This window comes from Aedes aegypti, chromosome 3, assembly GCF_002204515.2.
Source record: "Aedes aegypti strain LVP_AGWG chromosome 3, AaegL5.0 Primary Assembly, whole genome shotgun sequence".
In the NCBI taxonomy this organism is placed as follows: Eukaryota; Metazoa; Arthropoda; class Insecta; order Diptera; family Culicidae; genus Aedes; species Aedes aegypti.
Genome location: NC_035109.1, coordinates 179,649,522 through 179,672,278, shown reverse-complemented (window position 1 = coordinate 179,672,278; position 22,757 = coordinate 179,649,522). Strand labels below are relative to the sequence as shown.

The 22,757-nt window shown below is 37.4% G+C and overlaps 1 protein-coding gene across 2 annotated transcripts in view; it reads right to left on the bottom strand.

The window, feature by feature from the left end:
* Positions 1-22,757, bottom strand: part of LOC5578544 — a 625,448-nt gene that overhangs the window by 330,982 nt on the left and 271,709 nt on the right. For both annotated transcript variants that reach the window (XM_021853771.1, XM_021853772.1), the window contains exon 4: positions 3,733-4,065. In XM_021853771.1, the coding sequence (XP_021709463.1) occupies positions 3,733-4,065 (333 nt within the window). The remainder of the gene's footprint in view (positions 1-3,732; positions 4,066-22,757) is intronic.

Here is a 22,757-nt window from a genome sequence, read left to right as displayed (position 1 = left end):
ACTTGCGTGGCACCGTGGCTAACAATTGGCCGTGAACCCGGTTTCTTTGCAGGAATGGCTGTAGACACTTCATTTGTCTTACCGATGGTTTGCAGGACGGTAACGCGACGCTGTATGAACGTGGTAAGGTCCTGAAAGGTGACAGCTTGCTGTGTGGCGCAGTATTCTTCCCAATCTCTTCGTGTAACGGCGTCCAGACGAATACTCAGCATTCGAATGAGGATGAGGTCCCAAAACTCTGTCCTTTCGCCGAGCTGCTTGAGTATTTTTACATTTGCTTCAAACTTTTCGACTAATGAATGAAGCTCACCAGCTGATTCTCGTTTAATCGGCGCAAACTCGAAGAGCGAATCGATGTATGATTGTTTTAGCCGTACAGGATTTTGGTAGTGGTCCAGAAGGAGGTTCCAGGCCACCATGTAGTTGTTGGCAGAGATTGCGATCGTTTGCACCAGCTTTAGAGCTTCGCCGGTGAGTGAAGAGCGAAGATAGTAAAATTTTTGTATGTTTGAAAGCTCGCTCGATGAGTGGACCAAAGAGATGTAGAGGTCATGGAAGTTTAATCATCGGTCGAGAGTACCATCAAACCCAGGTAGCTTGATGTCCGGTAGCCGTACGTGGGACGTGGCGGAAAAAGAGTTTGGTTGTGATTGAGAAGTCGACGGAGTGGCTGGCGTGGATGGTGTTTTATTAACCGATAGAAGGAACCCTTTAGCCTTGAAGTAAGAGGATTCGAAAGCGATACGATTTTGCAAATGTGTATCCACGTTGGTGTCATCCAGTGTTTCAAGCTCTCCTTGGACGGCATTGAAATCATTCCAGATCGTAACAAGGTGTTCCAATCTCACAGGAACTTCATGGCAGTCGGTTTCTTCGCTGTATCCGTTCACGAACTTCATGACGAGTTGGAATGACGTGAGCAGACTCTTCTGCCTCGTCTTGAGAGATTTGATGCGTCGATCCGTTGATGACATGGTGACGTATTGCGACAGCGATCTGGAAAGCGCAAGACCGCGTAGCCCGAGAGGAATGGATAACAATGAATGGAATTATAATTACCTGTTAAGGGCAATACGAGTGCCTTGTATAATTCAAATGACAGCCAGATGGAGAGACGGAATAATGTTGCACCGAACAATACGGGTTCCAGAGTCGGTTATCGTTGAGACAAGTGGCAGTTCTCACCAGATCGTGGTGCGTGGTTCGACTTAGATGCGTAGTTAGGCGATGATGGCTTAACGAGGGTTGACGAATGACCGGAGTTCGACGGCCATCCGGTTCGAAGGACCAATGGCAATAACACAGCGAGGGCAGCGGAGAAATTCTTCAGGTAAGTACTCCTTTCTTTGCAGGTTGCGGATCACAGAGTAACACCGGCGGCGACAGCACTAATTAGAACCACTACGATTGGTAAGTAACTACACTTCTTTCTTAATTCAACTTCTTAACTTATATTTACTCAGTTCAATTTCATTTCACTCAATAACATTATAAATTGACGTTTCTTCTGCTGGCGTTCGATGTCAAAAAAAGAGAACAACGTGACGTCTGTGAGGCCTTTTATAGTCACAGTAGACGGAAATTACATCGCCTCCATGTTGCTCAATATGGCTTATCCTTGGGTGCGGTCACACTATGTCGATCTCGTCTAATGCGCATACCCTTATCGATGAACGACGAAAACCACGTTTAGATGGAGCAGGCATCGCTTCGTGCATCGACCAAATACTAAACCAATTCGCATAATTTTTCAGAGTAGCTCCTTGTTATGAGGCATTGTATATCTCACATTTTATTTTTTCGATGAGTTGACGTTAAACAAAATGGTTGCCTAAGACATTTTATATGAAAAATGTCGGCCCCCAAGGAACATTGGAATATCTTTAAAACCAGATCACCAATCATCAATATCGGCATGGATTCTTAAACTAGAAGAGTTTTTCGAGAACTTGTGAAAAAATGGTGCAAAAATACTGAGAAACAAAATAGTTATCGCGATGTGAATTTTTTTGTTGCGGTAAAAAATGAAGCTGCCGGTAGAAAGCGTTCAAAAAATGTTTCAAAACCCTTTTAAACGTAAACCAATTTTAAATTTTAATCAAAAACTTCAAGAAATCTTCTGGTGGTTTGTCCAGAGATTTCGTTTGGAATACCTTCAGGAACTCATACAGGAATCTCTCTCGAAATTCTTCTAACGATTCCTCTATCTATTCCCATAGAAACTCTGCCAACAATTTTTCAAAGGATGATTAGAGGATTTTCGCCAAAATTTTCTACGGGAAATCCTTCGCACTCCAACGATACTTTTTTGAAAATTATCTACAAGAATCTTTGGAGGAATTCCTGGAATTCCTTGAGACATTCGAAACAAAGTTCTTAGAGGTATTTCTTAGGAAAATTCTTGGAGTCACTCCATGGAACATAGTCGCTTTATAAACTCCTAAAGACATTTTCGTAATAATCTCTATATCGTTGAGAGAACAACTCTCGCATTAAGTATAATAAAAACTCATTCTTCAAACCATAATAAAGAAATTTGCTGAAGAGAGAAATTCAATCCGGCGGATAACAGAAGAGATATTTATGAGTTTGTTTGCTATTATTTTGCTAAATATTGGATTATAGCCCTGCAAACATGTACAAAAATCGCAAACAAAATTAGCTCAAAAGAGATTTGTTTCTTCAGCAACTTCCTTTGTAAAGGTTTGAAGAATTAATTTTCAATATGGGATGATAAGTTTCTACTTACATTACACTACTAGCGTGTTTGGAACATTTCTCAAAATTTCTCCATAGTAATTTCCATACAAACCTACACTGTCTTTGGGCCACCTTTAAATCACCACCTAGAAAGCTGAAAATTTCACAGAACACTATTTTTATGGTAAGGATGGTAAGAAGCATATGGGAGATTGGATTTTCAAACTTTTTAAAAATTTGAATCGCCCTGTATGATACTCAACACGAGAACTGAAATCTTACGAAATTTTTAGAGAAAATCATGAAGAAATAGATACAGTGACACAAGCAGTAATACTGTCGTAATGTCACGAAGAATCACAAAAAAAAGAAAAATATCTTGCCTGATTCTATGATGAAGAATTAAACTCTTATCTTCTTGTTCCTACTAGATTACGCTCTGTTGTTTATTCATATCACCTATTGCATTGTACGACAGATAATGCAAGAAAACAATAAGGTCCCTTTTTAACAACATCTTGTTCTTATTTAATAACACGAAAGACCATGTTCTTGCGGCTACATTGATCTTTTTTCCATCAAATAACAGCTATTTCATAATTAAACTTTAATGTAAAAAAACTTCGCTGAAATTTTAACCTTGACACTTTTGGATCCTGTTTGACAAATGTCTATATAATTCTTCGACGAAAAACTACTGAGGATTTGTTTTTTCAAGGTGGGACTGTTCCCATCTAACATTTTGGAAGGTACACGGAAAAAATAATTTATTTAAAATTTTAATCAAAATCTAGGGTTTTAGGTTAAAAAAGGTTTAGGACAGAAACAAAACAAATCAACTTTAACATACCAATTAGAAATTTGGGTAAACGTGCATTTCTGATGTAAGGTAAAGCGTATTATACACAATTTGAGACATGGCTCATAATACATTAAAAAATAGTCCTAAATTTATCTAATTAATTCAATTTGGAATTGTACAAGCCTAAACTTATCTCTCCATTCGACAACTATTTAGCATCATTAACTTACCTCTGACTACCAGCCGCACTGGCTGACTGGTGAGGGCGTCCTGCGTCGTGAAATCGCTCGCAGTGACCTGACACTCCCACAGACCGTCGTCAAACTCCAGCTGAGCCGCCCTCACCCAAAGCGAACAGTCCCCACCCATGTGAGTGGTTTGACCGATGCCATACTGGCTGGCCCACTCGTACTTTTTCGGATAAATCCCCACAGGCTTATTGTCCTTCTGCCACGAGCAAACGCCTCGTTTGTCGATTACTTTGCATACCATCAAGGCGTCCTGGCCCGGGTTCACTTCGGTGTACTTCGGCTGCTCGGCAAAACGCTGTAGACTAACGCAGTCTGAAACGAGGAAAAACGGGAAAACCAAGCCTGGTTAGATCTCACACGACTGACAGAGCACAATTAGCAAAATAATTATTTAATGCATATCTGAGCTACATATGTTTTGCGATATTCTTGGCACTAGCCGGCAATTTATGCAACGGAGTGACGTAAGGGTATGTGATATGGATTTGTTTTCATTGCGATACGAAACGAAACAATACGTGGAATTTCTTGGTCTGCTAATGACGAAACGAAATAAATTTGTCACTAATTCAGCGCAATATTCTTTTCACAAAAGACATTAATTTCACCTTTTAAGATTCCGTGCATTTCAAGGAAAATATCATTTCGAATAACTTTTCCCGGAGTTATTCGAAATATCACATATCCCTAGGTGAGGGGAAAAAAGCATAGAAGCATAGTATTCTGGCACGGTTTCAAAACTACCCACCGAGATAACGAAGACAATTTAAAATTTATGAGCTTGCCCATTTCGACGTTGTTCAGCATCTGTTAGATGAGCTATTAGGAACGTGAAAGTGGACTGTAAATGCGAAAACACAAAAGGTTTCTTGTTTTTTTTTTCTTTCGTTCTTTGGGCTGGATCAAATGGTCAAAACAATGGTTGTGGTTTTTCTCTGCACCCGAGTTTGGAAACCCAAGTCTGTCACCGTGATAAATTGTCACTTAGGAAGGGCATGAGTTGAAAATGTAAAAATGATGCTTATTCCAGCTGCTATATTTTTGAGCCATTGAAGGTTTCTTGTCTTAAGAGGATCATAACAATTCAGAAGTACTAAGGACTTAGAAGCCGTAGTAGTAAACGCTCAGCTTCTCAGCAAAACCAAGCTGAGGGTCATGGGTAATGACAGATCATTTTATAAAATGGACATCTTTTGCATGCTGTATCTTTTGAATTTGTCAATAATATCACAACAGGGTTTCTATCAGAGTATCTATCCCGGGATTTCCGGGAAAGTGTAGGTTTATGATTTTTTTTACGAAGAGGATCAGTCCGATCAACGTTACCCGCTGATCAATGTTACCCCGTTTTACGATGCTGAGGTCGACTTACAAATATAAGGGTGCAGCAATCTTTTCAGAGTTTGTCATAATAGCTCTTAATATACATTCAGCCTTATCACGGTTTTCGGGTTTCGGTATAGAGGCATTCGATGTAGCGTGTTTGATTGGCAAACTGCAAAAAATACCATACCATGCTGCTCCGCGATTATGCCAACAATTTTTAAATCCTCATTAGAGACTGTTGTCAATCAAAAGCTCTCCAAATTTCTAAATTATTGACGAAAACTTCACAAACAAACCGATGATAATTGAAAACCCCCGCTGATGTTATTTTCATCATTGGCGGCGCTTAGCAGACAGTTAGCTGGATGCCAATTTCGGTTTTCCACTCCCTGTGCTTCCATCCAGTCCATCCAACCACTGAAAAAGAATATTAAGCGCACTGCTTTTGCAGAGTAATGAAAAATGAGATTGAATTAAAGTTGCGCGCAAATATTTCCACTCGTTAGGCGATGCTTTGATAAGAAGTCAAGAAAAATCATCACTCGAGGAAGGAGCCATGCTAGGCGAAGAAGATGACTTTTCAGGCCGCACCATGACGATGTCAAATCTAAAGAGAGTGGCACTTTTTTTTCGGTTCAGTGATGCATATTAGGAGAAATTTGTCTTGCTGGTTTGCAGCTAGGGTAGGTGTACTAATTATGGCTACATAACCAATAGCGGTAATAGTGGGAACGAAATTTTATTGTTCCACTAGAATACAATGGCTTATAGACACTGGAATGATAAAACAATTTGTTTTTCTAAATATGTTGCCTAATAGTCATTTGGATTTTTATACAGACAACATATAACTACCGTAATACGGGGTAATGATGATCAGGTTTAGGACTTTTATTGAACATTTCATTGAAAAAAAAAAAACGAATTTTGCAAGTTTTGTATTTTTGAATAAGCAGAGTAAGACGGGGTAAGAGCGCCCGCCAGGATATGACGGATCACCTTCAGTTTGGCATGAAAATGGTGGTTTTCTTGAAAGTTCACCAAGCACTTTGCATAATCACAAGATTTTTGTCATTCCGACGCATTTAGGGTGATATTTACATGAACTTTTGTATAACAAATATCAAAACCAAGTTTCTGCTCGTCGATATTGAATATGATCTAAATTTAACAGATGCTCACTTAAGGATTTCGTAAGGGATTTTTTGTAAAAACATAACAAATTACGCATCCATGCTTTAACAGAAATGTAAAATATGCTTAAATGAACTGAAATATGAATTGTTAATATTTAGCTTTGCAATAAGGCCATAATTGTGAAAATTGCGCAAGCGGGGTAAAACCGACTACTGTTAATGGGATAAGACCCCTATTTAATACCAAATAAAATGTCCAAACCATTTTAAAAGATGTAACTACGTTGTACGTTAGTATTCAAGTGAAATAAAATAAATTTTGTTAAAAATACAAGCCAACTTTGCATCTCCCGTGGGTGGGCGGTTCTACCCCGTCGTTAAAAACAATCGTAACTAGAAATCACTTTTCCAAGCTTCAAGAAATAAATATTTTTTACAAATACAACGCCTGTGATTTTTTTTATTATGCCTAAGGCTTCGAAAAACGATTTATTGATTCTTGATTTTGACATATGAATTAAATTGCTTAGGCTGTAGGTCGCACCCCTTTATAATCGCTCATAGCTAGTGTGCTAGTACTAGTATCTTGATATCCAGAGAACCACAGTGAAAGTTGGTTTTCATGGCTACCTCGATGGTCCCTTGGATCGCAGTTGCACTGGTTTTGTGTTCTGTAACTCGATACCTCCCTTCAATATCAAGTTGCTACTCTCCATTACTCGATATTAAAGGGACTATCGATTTAGGGAGGTATCGAGTTATGGAACACTTCACCAGTGCAAATGCGATCCAAGGGACCATCGAGGTAGCCATGAAAACCAACTTTCAATATGGTTCTCTAACTCGATATCGAGATACGGAATATCGAGTAAGGGAGAGTTGACTGTATTTTGTTTTTTGAAAACTTTAAGCATGTTTAAAACGATTTTTTGATACATAGATACCCTAGTGATTGATAATATGGAAAATACTATTACTTACTGAAATATAGCGTAGGTATCTTTTCAAAAGGACATAATAATGAGAGGCCTCTTTGATTACTTTCTCTTTAATTATTTTTTATTACTGAGCCACATAAACCTCTTCTATTGCGTTTTTTGTATGAAGCGCTACCCACAGGTATTGTCTTTCGATCTATAGTGAAAAACTTCACAAAAACTTCAGTATTGTACTGTTATAATCGAAAGAGAGCAACAGAGGAGAGAATCTCGCAATGTTGGATAGGTTTTTATGAAAAGTTATGGAAGAAATTATGGATCCTAAAGCCAGGCTTTATTTAGCTCATCTTGATCTCATGGAGAGAATAATTGCACAACATGCACGCTTACAACAATTATGAGACACCATTCGATGTTCATTCAATTATCCCTGGCTGAGAGAACGAAAAAAATCGTTGGCTATAGCTCCGGAATTCTTAGATTTTTTTTTTTTAGCTCGCGAAGCACATTGCAACATTAAATGGTTGAGCGAAACAAATCAAATTATTGACTGTTTGAAATTCAAAGTATTCAACACGCGTAAGTTTTTGCCGTTTTTATATGTTGACGTCAGTACAAATTATTTCGGATTTATTTTGAAGCAATTCATTCTATTTAGAAGATATGCATTGGAATTTAGCAAGCTCCTTAATTTTAGCTTTAAATTGTTTGCTTTTGGCATTGGCATTAAATAGTTTTTGGTTTTCCGACAAATAGGGGAATCCGGGGCATAAAGGACACATCATGCAAATGCTTGTTTTGAGACCATACAATGACATTTTTTTTTCAAATTGTTACCGGCTAGTTTTCAAGTTTTAATTACGACGTGCTACATTCATTAATGGTAATAAAAATTATATCATATGCCAGAAAAGGGAGATAGAAAATTAGGTCGAAAACAAGTCTAGTAAAAAGGTATCGGGGCAAAATGAACACCTGCATGAAATTTAATGATCCCAAAATATATAATGTCTGTCAGTCGCTCCGATGTGTGAAAGGGCTCTCCCTCTATCATAAGAGCTAAAAAGAACTATTCTGTCATTAGTCGTAATAGGCACTGGTTTCTCCTTTATGTGTGTCATATCCGAAAAACAAGCAAGATCAAACAATTCATATTGATTATGATCCGATATGGCTGAATTCTGTGCAAAACTTATGATATAAGCAAATGTCATCCTGTCAGACGACATTCTGTTGATAGTTTTTTTTTTGTCTCGATGTTTACAGCACTGACAAATTATGACACTTGAACGGGGCACGCTTCCGTATGCTCACCAAGCATTCTGACCACGTACTAGTGTGACAATTTTTGGGCCGAGTGAATTTGGATTATCGGTGGATAAGTTGAATTGCTACGTCAACGCAAGAACATGACTTCGCTTTTCTCTATGCCCTTCGGATCAAGGAGGTAATGGAGAGCTATCTGGAAATGTTCCTATCCGACCTAAGAAAAAGGCAAAAACAATCTCTATCTCTTTAAAGCACTGAGGTTGTAAAACCAAAAATCTATTTGCTATTTTTCATCGTAGTAGGCTGTTTTCCATCATGCTAATATTTCATGGAACGGCCTACTTTCCTGCACTGAATTAAGCAGTGCGTTCCTATGTGATTTCTGATACCCTCAAGTGGTGTTCTACGAAATTGCAACAAATGTTGTACCTATGATCAAAGCAAGCGAAGAAAAACATCCCATCTGTAGCGGTCCATGATCGGCAATGTATCGCAAGTTGTATCAAGTTTGATGAATAATCCATTACGCACACTTGTTTACCATTGGGGGTAGGTGTTTTATTATACTGACACGATAAACAATCTCCGAAAATCCGATAGCAATGGCGTCCCCTAAGATTGCAGCTTGTTTAGGGGGTTTTATCAGGCGTTGCTATCCCCGCGACCTTGTCAGAGCTGTAGCAGTAGCATAGCATAGCATAGCATAGCATAGCATAGACTGACTGTACATGTCAATGGTTGCTACTCCGTGATTGATCCGAACCGGTCTAAATTGCACATCGATCAAAATGAATAAGGGATAGGATTTTCCACATATTCTCGAAGTGCAATTTTAGCAGCTCTCATATTATTGATCAATAACGGCGCCGGCCAAGTCTTTACAGTCAGTTGGGAAGGGTAAGGAACGTTATTCTGTAATGATCGTTGCTTCTAAAGACCGAGAATACCTCTGCATCTCCATAATCATCACGGGAGAGGTGTGTTTAGTGAGGAAGGAAAAAAATCTGGGAGTCACCTTTGGTCGGTGATACGATCCATGGATTAGGAGGGAAATTACGAAACTTAAAACTAGTGTTGCATTTTTGTACCGCAGTAAAAATATTTTGAAAGAAATTATAAAAAAGTCGACATTAATAATATCGAAATATTCAAAGGTTATTTTTAGTAATGACGAATACAGAAAAGATAAGGTATTTTAAAAGTGTATGTAACAGAAATAAGGGTATTGTCGACAACTGTAATGACGAACCATTCAACGTATGTTTGAAAATTAAAATAAAATAAAAAAAAGTTACGTTACAACAAAAAAATGTCTTACGTCGACATTCATAATGTCGAACTATTCAAAGGTTATTTTGACCAATGACGAAAACATAATGGTATATTAAGTTAAAATGAAACGCGAAAAAGTCGACACTTGTAGTGACGAACCATTCAAAGCTTGTTTGAAAATAAAATAAAAGCTACTTATAGCAACGATAAAAATGAATTATCATAAGCATGAAACGATCTCATCCTCGTCTGAACACGAAGCTTTTCGCACTTGATCAACACGAGCCGAACACGATTGGTCTTGACTCCGTTGCGCGTCCCACCGGAACATGCAACCGAATCAAAAGACCACGCACTATTGTCGATTTTTTTTCCGCACTCGAATGACGCGAACCGAACACGATTTGTTTTGATTCCGTCGCGCGTTCCATCTGAACACGCAACCAAATTAAAAGACCACGCACTCTGCTCTGACCTTTGCAAAGCACTGGGCAAACGAACGAAGCCACCGAAAACACACTCCGAACGCGCGAAAATGAGTCGGGCAGCTTGGGTCTTCGAAAAGTACTGGGCAAACGAATAAAGCCAGCGAAAATACACTCCGAGCGCGCGAAAATGAATCGGACTGCTCTGGCCTTCGCAAAGCACTCCCTTGTCAGAGCTGTAGCAGTAGGGTTTTGTTCTACTTCGTCGTAAGCGTTACTATTCGTCGTATCAAACTTTAAATGTTCCACTACGGCGGATATTCAAACTTACCTGCAACATGGATTCATTATCCAAGTATAATTTTGTGAAAGCTGTTATGGTTTGTACACTTGTACACCAAAAATGCAATAAAACTACTGTATTTCGGTAAATAACTTCAGTTCAATTACACAGCGCAACAAAAATGACATTTTTGCGTGTCTCAAGAATCAAATTATGTGTCTCTAGTAGATTTGGGGTTGCTGAATCTGATGCCGTTTTCAGAAATTTTCCAGCACGTCACAATTTTTAGCCACAGGTCCTCAAAGTTGTATAAAACATTGGTTTCGTTGATGTTTACCTAAAATTTGAAGTATATTTTATCAAACTTTTTTGTGATCTTATCCACCAAGCATGTAAAAGAGGACGTAAACTTTCATTTTAGATATATTTTGGTTGAAATTTCACGATTAAATTTAGATTAAACCGATTTTTTCAACATGCTTGCAGTCTCCATACAAAATTCTTCGTTACTCTTATATGGCAAAATACAATACTTTTCTAAACCATCAAAAAATAACTTTTCCGCATGAAAAGTATTATGAACTTTGATGATAAGTATTGTTACACACATAAAGTTTGAATTCTGTGGCAAATTAAGCAAATAAATTTTCTTACAAGCTGGCAAACTTGCATGCAAGTTGGCTGAAATAGTCATTTTTTGTATTTTCAATACCTAATATCTCAAAAACTGGACGTGCTATGATAATTATGTAAACGGCAATGGATTCAGCAACCCTTAATTAAGTAAATAGAGGTATTTTGATGCTGGAGACAAAAACGTGTTCCGCAGTGTTATCCACTTTGCACTTTTTCACCGAAATCGCATGGACAAATACGATTTGAGAGAAATGCTTAGCGATCGACTGAGCCACACACCACTTTCCAACACAAGTTTCTTCCCGCCCCCGTGGGTGACTTACTTCGCCGGGCACTTATTTTCACTATGGAAAACCTTCGCACTTCTTCACTGAAGGATTTCATTCCAATCACACGCCGTAAAACTCCAATAAATCACCAAATTTTACGAAATTTTCTCAACCGCCGCGAATAATTGAGAATGTAAACAAAGTTCAATCCGTCGTACTGAGAAAAAAAAGCTTGTGCTCATCAATGTGTGCGCGACGCTCGACGTAAAAATACGATTCCTTTGATTGTGTTGTTTTCGCTGTACTGTGAGCAAATGCCATAATTGTACGGTCAAAAGGAATTGTGTTCATATGTTTGGGCTGAATTTTGATGACGAACAATTAATTTTAAAGGAAATAAGTATATATCATCATGCTGAAGGAATGGAGGGAGATGCCCGTAGATCTATATATTCTAGTAAAACATTTTATTATAGCATTGATATGTTGTGTTTTAACCATTCAATACACACAGTGAGCCGTAAGTTGTGAGACGAATCTGGAAACTGATTGCGACGGAGTTGAAAACGATACGACGGACTGAGAATACGGTAAGATGCATTTTCTTTGCATTATTTCCAAAAAGAGATCAAGATTTATCAAAATGTTATTGTACAATGCTAAAGCCGTTTTGAGAAAGAATTGTTTGACATCGGTTTGTATCAGCATCATTCACTGCAATACTGGTAAAATTGCAGTTCTCACTGATCAATGCTTAATACGATGGATACTAACACATCACCCTATGCGATAAACATACTCTCATGATGTGCTGCAAATAATGTTTCTTACAGAGAGCGATAAGTGAGAGATCTCTCAATTTTCGGTAAACAGTCAGAAGTTTGCCTAAAGCCAAATATGGAGGCCAAACTCTAAAATGTCATTTACTTGTTGAGTTATTTTAAAATTAAAAATTCCTGAAAGACATGCAATCTCCTAACAAATGTCTGCATTCTTCATAGTAATTGGTCAATTTCACTTAATTGAAAACACCAATGACAACGGAATCGTATCGGCGACGCCATTTTTAGTTACAGCCAAATTTTTCTTGCATATTTCATTTTCATAACTCATGTCAGACATGGATCTTTAGTAGTGTCATCCATAATCATGAGAATCTTGCGTTCAGTATCATAAGGGCAATATATCGACATCTCTTCGTCGGTTTTTTGTTTAACTAATTACTTGGCCGGGCAAATATATTCGATTCTTATCTATGTTTTCTATTCTTTTCTTTTCTATTTTAAGCGCTTGCACAGTCTATATTGATAAGCATCCTGGAAATATCAGAATATCTTCTGGTATTATCTAGTCAACATTAATATTTGTAACACATCGGTAATGAGATACAAATATTAAAATGACCAGGCCCACTGTGCAGATTTGGTGATAAAGATAAATTGAAAAATTGACGGCGATCAGATTATTCACTTGTGAATAACATGATAGCTTTGGCTTAAGCGCCATTACTCGCTCTCTGAAATAAAAAGAAAACTATCCCTTTTCCATTAAGCAATGTTCAAGAATATCTAAATTACGATTAAGCATGAAGCAAGAACCAGAATAATACTGTTCTAAAAAAATACAGCGGTGTGATTAATATCCCTACAAGCACTGTGCCAAAATCGGATAATGTTCCAAAATTTGTTAAATTTTTGCATTAACTATCATCAATTTCCACAATTTGATAAATTATGCAAATTAGGAAGTTGTAATCGAGGTTCAATACTCAATATATGGAATATATTGGAAAGATGTCACCCACGATCATTAGACAACTGTGGTAATCCGATGTACTCTTGCTGATTTCGAATGCTGACTATCAACTCTCGATCGACGGCGCCTTATTTGGAAACAAACGAAGTGGATCAGCGGGCACTACTATTCTTGAATGTCCGATATCTAATACCAATATTTTTCCGTAATGTTCGGTGGTGTCAGAAAAGGATTTCGTCATTTTGTGAATTACGCCATCACAATATAGTTTGGTTCACTTATTTCACTACGATAGTTTATGAATTCTTAAACATCCGCTTAATTTGCAACCAAACCTTTTCCACTCCAGTTGATTTACCAGCGAAAAAAACGTGACATTTTGCAAAAACACAACCGAACGCCACCCATATTCGATTTTTTTTGTGTTTCAGTAAAGAGTACTCATCGTCCTTTGTCATCCTGCCCTATAAAATGGTCCGAAAAAGTTTGAATTGTGCACTCATCCTAAGATAAAGTCGATAAAATCGGTCACTGCTTGTCGATAAAACCGTTCATCGCTTGTATAAGACGGGAAAAATCAAAATTATCAAAAAAAAAAAAAAAAAAATCAAACATTTATTCAGAACATTCAATTTGTATCAGCTTAAAGCAATGTGCAAAAAGCAATGTATGCATTTAAAATATTCCATCAATATACTCTTGCTGATTTCGAATGCTGACTATCAACTCTCGATCGACGGCGCCTTATTTGGAAACAAACGAAGTGGATCAGCGGGCACTACTATTCTTGAATGTCCGATATCTAATACCAATATTTTTCCGTAATGTTCGGTGGTGTCAGAAAAGGATTTCGTCATTTTGTGAATTACGCCATCACAATATAGTTTGGTTCACTTATTTCACTACGATAGTTTATGAATTCTTAAACATCCGCTTAATTTGCAACCAAACCTTTTCCACTCCAGTTGATTTACCAGCGAAAAAAACGTGACATTTTGCAAAAACACAACCGAACGCCACCCATATTCGATTTTTTTTGTGTTTCAGTAAAGAGTACTCATCGTCCTTTGTCATCCTGCCCTATAAAATGGTCCGAAAAAGTTTGAATTGTGCACTCATCCTAAGATAAAGTCGATAAAATCGGTCACTGCTTGTCGATAAAACCGTTCATCGCTTGTATAAGACGGGAAAAATCAAAATTATCAAAAAAAAAAAAAAAAAAAAAAAATCAAACATTTATTCAGAACATTCAATTTGTATCAGCTTAAAGCAATGTGCAAAAAGCAATGTATGCATTTAAAATATTCCATCAATATGTGCTGATACTCCCATCAACCCATTGCTATAATTTGATTCAATATCAATTTAACACAACATTTCTGGGAAATATTATTAGCAATCACTTCATTATTATTTAGCGTTGCATTATCAATTGAGTTGATGTAGTCCATAATTGGTGCACATTTATGGCAAATACAAGGAACACTATTGCCAAAATTGGTACAAAGACAACAATTTTGAAAACATTATTTTAGAAGCTTTTAGTCAATTCAACACGAGAACTATTCATTTGGACGTTTTTGTTTGATGGTACGTTTTTGAAACGTGGTCCAAATCGATTTTGTATCCATACTGTTGACTTATTTCATCCATAATTGGTACACCTACCCCAGTCCATGCCTAGTGCCGTGAACGGGAAATGAAAAGGTCGAACTTAAGAACTGATTGTCACGGGATGAATCACTGAGTAGCATCTTCGTCGTCGGTTGGAGAAAATGAAGTGGAGTGGGTAACTGGTGAATGCTTCGTGATAATTTTAATGTCTAATGGTTTTTGTTGATACTGGAGGTCGTTTTTTACTTCTGAAGGGGGATAATCGGACATTAATAATGATAATGAGTTTTTTTTTCTGTGGTTTTAAAATGTTTGTGTCTTCTACAGAAAGCGTCCAGTTTATATTGATTCAGATAATCGAATTGTTATTAGCGTCTGAAGTCCGAGGCACTAATCAATAAATTATCATATTGGCCTTGAACTGCTTTCTTTTACACATGGTACAACTTCGTATTGTTCGGTGATTATGAGAATTTCAGACGACGACGATACCGTGTTTCGGCATCGAACTTAAGTTTTACTTTTTCTAAAACTTCAATATAATTGAGATCACTTTTGTTTAAGTGAAATAAATAATATTCTCCTTTCAGACAAATGCTTAAAACATTATATAAATTTATTGGCCAAAGACCGTACCATTGAGATATCATTGATATCGTGCAGCAACCTCCGGTTAAGTCCTAATGGCCTTCGCAAAACAACAACATAAAAAGTCAACATTTTTTAATTTACCCAAGCAACATTCATGCCCAATTGATCCCCAATACAGTCTCAAATTAATTCCGATGGTCGAAACGCAACTCCGGGGAAATGTAACTGATTTAATTTATCATAGATATCTGATTGCTATCAATTTTCGCACTTCATTGAGGTGGCATTGATGCTTTTTGGTGTCTGGGCAACATTTTCTCTCTTCAGAGCCCCTTGGCTATCCGCTTCTGTTGTCCCTAGGGAAACATGTCAAGTATTTGGGAGGTGTACCGATATCATCTTTCCACGCGAACCCAGGTAGAATTTTGTTGAGACTTGATATAGGGGAATGTGAGATGGATTAAAAGCAATGGTACTGACTGATTTGAATATTTTGATTGATTCAAAATTTGAAATTTCAAATCCAATTCCTAAGAACCGAGTGTTGAACTAGCTGTAAGTAAAAAAAAACTATAATAAAGAAAAAAATCCTAAAAACCTAGTTTTTATTTTTATTTTAGAATGCCTTTCTAATCCATAGAACGTTTTTGAACAATTCAGAACCCTAAGCAACGATGAACTTTTAGGAACTCTTAAAAAAAACCCAAGAAGTAAAGTTGTGTCAGAATATATGTAGTGGAAGCCGATGTAATATAAGAACATAAGAACATAGGAACATAAGAACATAAGAACATAAGAACATAAGAACATAAGAACATAAGAACATAAGAACATAAGAGCATAAGAACATAAGAACATAAGAACATAAGAACATAAGAAAATAAGAACATAAAGAACATAAGAACAAAGAACATAAGAACATAAGAACATAAGAAAACATAAGAACATAAGAACATAAGAACATAAGAACATAAGAACATAAGAACATAAAATAAGAACATAAGAACATAGAACATAAGAACATAAGAACATAAGAACATAAGAACATAAGAACATAAGAACATAAGAACATAAGAACATAAGAACATAAGAACATAAGAACATAAGAACATAAGAACATAAGAACATAAGAACATAAGAACATAAGAACATAAGAACATAAGAACATAAGAACATAAGAACATAAGAACATAAGAACATAAGAACATAAGAACATAAGAACATAAGAACATAAGAACATAAGAACATAAGAACATAAGAACATAAGAACATAAGAACATAAGAACATAAGAACATAAGAACATAAGAACATAAGAACATAAGAACATAAGAACATAAGAACATAAGAACATAAGAACATAAGAACATAAGAACATAAGAACATAAGAACATAAGAACATAAGAACATAAGAACATAAGAACATAAGAACATAAGAACATAAGAACATAAGAACATAAGAACATAAGAACATAAGAACATAAGAACATAAGAACATAAGAACATAAGAACATAAGAACATAAGAACATAAGAACATAAGAACATAAGAACATAAGAACATAAGAACATAAGAACATAAGAACATAAGAACATAAGAACATAAGAACATAAGAACATAAGAACATAAGAACATAAGAACATAAGAACATAAGAACATAAGAACATAAGAACATAAGAACATAAGAACATAAGAACATAAGAACATAAGAACATAAGAACATAAGAACATAAGAACATAAGAACATAAGAACATAAGAACATAAGAACATAAGAACATAAGAACATAAGAACATAAGAACAACAAGAAATCAACACCAAATCCAACAGCGCCCACATTCCCCTAAACTAGAAAACTGACGACGGTGACGAACCCAAGCCACACGAACGCTTCGTTCGGCCTTCATTACTTTTTACGATCCCAAAAAAATCCGCCAGGGATACAAGTTGGCCGCCACCGTCGGACACATCTACTTTTTGCCGAGCTTGAGCATCAAAAAAGTGCTTTTGCAACATTTTTATCCCTGGCGACGCAAAAGTACAGCTGAAGTACCTTGTGTATTATAGCCGCCACACTCGGTGCTGAAGCCTCTGACAGATTTAATTTTTCTGATGAAGATCTCGGTAAACAGAGAAATGTGCGTTAATAGAATGATGACTCAGGAAGGACAAACGAAGCCATGATGGCGATAAGTGCGGAGCTCTATTGCTGAGTTTGGCTGGGTTTGCTGTTTGAGAAGAGGCATTGATGTATTTAATATGAGAGGTAATCGAATGCGATCGTAAACTACTCAGATTTGCAATCCCTCCAGATAGATAGGTAGACGTAACGGTAGTCATACAGGATTGCGAAATAAACTCCCCATGATGCAAAAAATGATTGCTTTCGGATAGCCGGTGGCCTTTTTTTAAACATTGCCAAACGATAAATTGACTGCTCTAGAAGAGATTAACTACCGAGTTTTTACCAGAAGGCATTTAACTTCACTACAAAGTGCAGAACGGATTGTATCGAATGTAGTGTTCAATCACTGCTATCGCCTATTTGAATTGGCAGATAGTAGCTTTTTATGCACTTTTGAAACCGGAACAAGATGAAAGGTTTTGTGTTTCTGCCAAACAACAACGCCTGGAGGAAGATGACTCGGCTTGGTTCATATCATGCATGTATTCATCCTTTTTATGTGGCAGAGGCCACATTCAAAAAGTCGTACAGTGTTCAAAAGTCAAAATGAGGCAAATTTTAATGTTATCAACACTTTTTTAAAGTGAGCCTCTGCAAAAAATTGGGATTTGTCAAATATAGCACTGTTTCATACTGAAAAGTGAAAATTTAGTTTCATACATTGTGCGTCGCAAAAAACAATCCCGCAAATGACTTGTAGAGCGATGCCATGGAGGTGACCAGACAAAAAGCTGAAATGTATGAGATGGATCCCGTCAAACGATTTATAGATGCCATATTCAGTTGAAACAAAAACTACGTTTTTAGAGGGCAATCAATGCTTATTTGTGAGATTATTGCTTCATTTTTGAATTATAGTCTGGATTTGATGAAATTTTTTGAAGTATTTGAAGAAAAGTTCGCCAAAATATGTTTTTAAAGTGTCCTCCATGGATTCCTTCAAATCATTCTTTAGATAATAAAACATAACAATGAATTTAGTACACTTAAATAACATAGTACCTATTTTCAAATATTCCTTGAAGCAGCTTGAAGAATAATTATTATCTAGATGTTTATTTTGCCTTAAATTTCATTAGTGATTGCATAACCATTTTTTCATGAACCATATCTGATTTTTTACCTACATTTCTCCATGTATTTCTATAATAATTTTTCAAGGAACCCCTAAATGTGTTGCTCCGGTTTTTTTTTTCGAAGGTCTTTACCTGAGAGCTTTAAAGGCTATTTTAAAACTCTGGTTGGATTCTTTTACAGATACAGGTCGGACTCGATTATCCGGAATTTTAGACTCGATTATCCAGAATTTGTTTTTTGATGTTCTTATTTTTCAATTTTTATGCATAAATCTGAGATAATTTGGTATTGGTATATACAATATGGTGCGCACGTTTAGAAGTAACCATACCATGTACCAGAGCTGAGTCAACACACACGAGCTGGGAACAGCTTTTATAGTGATAGGTGATATGCAGAGGCGCGTGATCGGGTGGTGGCCGAGCAATGAGAGAATGTGCAAGTTGAGGATCAAAGGCCGGTTCTTCAACTTCAGAATAATAAACGTACACATCCCTCACTCCGGAAGCACTGATGATGATAAAGACGCTTTTTACGCGCAGCTTGAACGCGAGTACGACAGTTGCCCAAGCCACGACGTCAAAATCATCATAGGAGATCTAAACGCTCAGGTTGGCCAGGAGGAGGAATTCAGACCGACGATTGGAAAGTTCAGCGCTCACCGGCTGACGAACGAAAACGGCCTACGACTAATTGATTTTGCCGCCTCTAAGAATATGGCCATTCGTAGCACCTACTTCCAGCACAGCCTTCCATACCGATACACCTGGAGATCACGTTCTGATTGATGGTCGGCACTTCTCCGACATTATCGACGTCAGGACCTATCGTGGCGCTAACATCGACTCTGACCACTATCTGGTGATGGTCAAACTGCGACCAAAACTCTCCGTCGTTAACAACGTACGGTACCGACGACCGCCCCGGTATGACTTAGAGCGGCTCAAGCAACCGGATGTTGCAGCGGCATACTCGCAGCACCTCGAGGCTGCATTAACGGAAGAGGGTGAGCTGGACGAAGCCCCTCTTGAGGACTGAACAGTAAAAGCAGCCATCAACGATGCAGCTGAGAGCAACGTCGGGTACGTGAGACGGAGTCGACGGAACGATTGGTTCGACGAGGAGTGCCAGGAGGTTTTGGAGGAGAAGAATGCAGCGCTGAATGCTGTAGCAAGGGACCCGGCAGATCGTGGAACGCTATAAACGGAAACAGCAACAGCAGACCCGCCTCTTTCGTGAGAAAAAACGCCGCCTAGAGAAGACGGAGTGCGAGGAGATGGAACAGCTGTGCCGGTCTCAAGAAACGCGTTAGTTCTATCAGAAGCTCAACGCATCCCGCAACGGCTTCGTGCCGCGATCTGAGATGTGCAGGGATAAGGATGGGAGCATTCTGACGGACGAGCGTGAGGTGATCGAAAAGTGGAAGCAGCACTTCGACGAGCACCTGAATGGCACTGAGAGCACAGGTAATGATGGACGGGACATCGGAGGAAATGCCTTCGTCGGTACTGCGGAAGATGGAAACCAACCAGCCCCCACTTTGAGGGAGGTTAAGGATGCCATTCACCAGCTCAAGAACAATAAAGCTGCTGGTAAGGATGGTATCGGAGCTGAACTCATAAAAATAGGTCCGGAGAGGCTGAAAAGGTGGCAGACCTGTACACCCACCTGAAACGCGTGGCAGTAAAAGTAGGACTGGTGGTGAATGCGGCCAAGACCAAGTACATGCTAGCTGCTGAAGCCGAGCGCGACAGGGCTCGCCTAGGTAGCAGTGTTACGACAGACGGGGATACTTTCGAGGTGGTCGACGAGTTCATCTACCTTGGATCCTTGCTGACGGCTGAAAGTAACGTTAGCCGTGAAATACGGAGGCGCATCATCACCCAAGTAGCACGTGAAACATCTTCCAAAGAGATGCTTTCCAAAAATGGTTTCAAGTACGTATCAGTAAAAGCATCTGTAACTTACCTAGTTCTAGTTCGATTGCATATTAATATCAAAAGCTCATAAAGTTTCATTACCGTTCCCGAGAACATGCATTTCACTCCGTGTTTGACTTTCAACCTTACTGAAACGACTAGATTTACTGCAAATGTGCTTTGCAAATAGCAATAAAGTCAAGTTTATCAAGATGTGTTCAGTAACTTTTCAAACAAACTCTTGCAACATCTCCCAAAATGCCGATTTTGATATTATGTTTCAAATTACTTTCATTTGAACCATCCGCAACTTGCATTCAATTAATGTTCCCCAAGAAGATTCATCCCAGTTGCGCGAAAGTTGCAGTTAACAACGTGTATGACAGCTAGAAGATTGTTTGTTTTAATCCAGTTACAATAGGGTTGAGTTGCAGTTACTTAGCATGTACACGGCGTGCCTGAAACCGATATCAACACAAAAAATCATATAATCAAATCAAAAGTTCTCGTGATTTGAGAGTTTTGAGCTATTTTGGAAGAAATATTCACTTACTTCAAAATGTTCTTCAATGGTATCAAAATTATTTAAAATTTACAAAAAAGATGCTTGGATATTACACGTTTCAATGCTTAATTCAAAGCTGATGGTTACTTGAGTGGTTTATAAAAAACAATGTTGCACCATTGGGGAATATTTTGAAGCATGTCAAACATCCCTTCCAAAATAGTTCAAAACCTTCAAATCACGATAACTCTCGATTCCCTCATTAGAATATTTTCAACTTTACGGAGAAGATGCTTGAATACCATATCTTTCGAATGGTGGATGCCGAATTCTTGGACATTTTTTGCATTACTAACGGTTCCTGGCACACAGTGTCCAATAACTAACACATGGTCTACCCACAGTTTGTTTATTTCAATGGTGTTTCTCATGTGTTGCGCAAAAGTTTTTGTGAAAACTTTAGATTATTTCAGGCGTGGCCTTATTCTGTCAGTAATGAACTTGTATTCCGAAGGGTGCAGTAAAGTTGTAAGCAACAAGGCAATGTGGTAGCTAATACCCCAGTACCGGACACTTAAGCCACTAAATTCATTATTCGAAAAATATTGATTTTATGGGCTCGTGTTACCCATTTATGATAAATATTATTATTTTTAAGGTGTAAAAAAATAAATTTGAAAATATGAATATGAATTTTGACATTGCGTTTTCATGATGTATTTTAGTACCAAATTGATCAACTTGAAAGGGTGCACCCAATACCGGACATGATCTGGAAATGCCTCGAATTCTGTAAATTTGAACATCATTGAATGTGTATACTATAAAAATAGTTTGTTATTACCAATTCAATGCACTTGCCACATTTACAAGAATAATTTGAGTTTTTCTTAGTTTGTAAGATGCCTATCAAAAACCTCTTTCATATATGATGAAAAATAGCATATTTTACGATGTAGTTCTGAATGTTCATTCTTCTTAATATTATTGCATGTTTGATACCATGATCGACGGAACCCATGAAAAATGAAAGTATTTTGAGACATTGATTCAATAATTACAAAGATATCATATAACAAATCAAGCTGTCCGAAACTGAGGGACAGGAGGTGCTTAACCAAAATTGTAATTTGTCCATATTTACTTCAATTATGGTACAAAATACATTTATACTATCAAATAAGGATTATGTTCGATCATGTTTGTGGGATCCAAAGTATTTTTCCATATTCAAAATAATTACTAAATAGGCTCAAAATTAAGAAAATACGTCATTTTTTTAAAGATTTTCAAACTTTTCTACTTTTTTAAAAAGGCATGCACATTTCAAGGATGTGTTATTCTACGCAAACATTAGGCTACATAAGAGCTTTCTTTTCTACTAATACACCCTCTTGATTGGACCATCATTTCTCAATGTTTCGACTTTGTCCGGTATTGGGTACTGTCCGGCACTGGGGGATCTCCCCTACTGATCTAGATGTCGGAAGTTCGATGCTCGTTTACATTTTTGTTTTCTTTTTTTTCTTCTAAGTATTTTGCTACAAATCAGCAATATCGATATAGCTTAGGCGGCGTCCATTTATTACAAAACGCTAAAATTGGAAATTTACGTTACGCTTTTTGTATGAAAATTTATAAATTTTTATATGAGCCGTAACATTTGAGCTTACTCCCCCCCTCCCCCTAGAGCGTTACGTAATTTGTGGATGCCGTCTTAAATATGTTGCAAATAGAATCCGCCTCTTGCGCTTTTTGCGTTGCTATTCAGTGTTATTGTAAGTCATACTTTCAACAATTGCCAACTT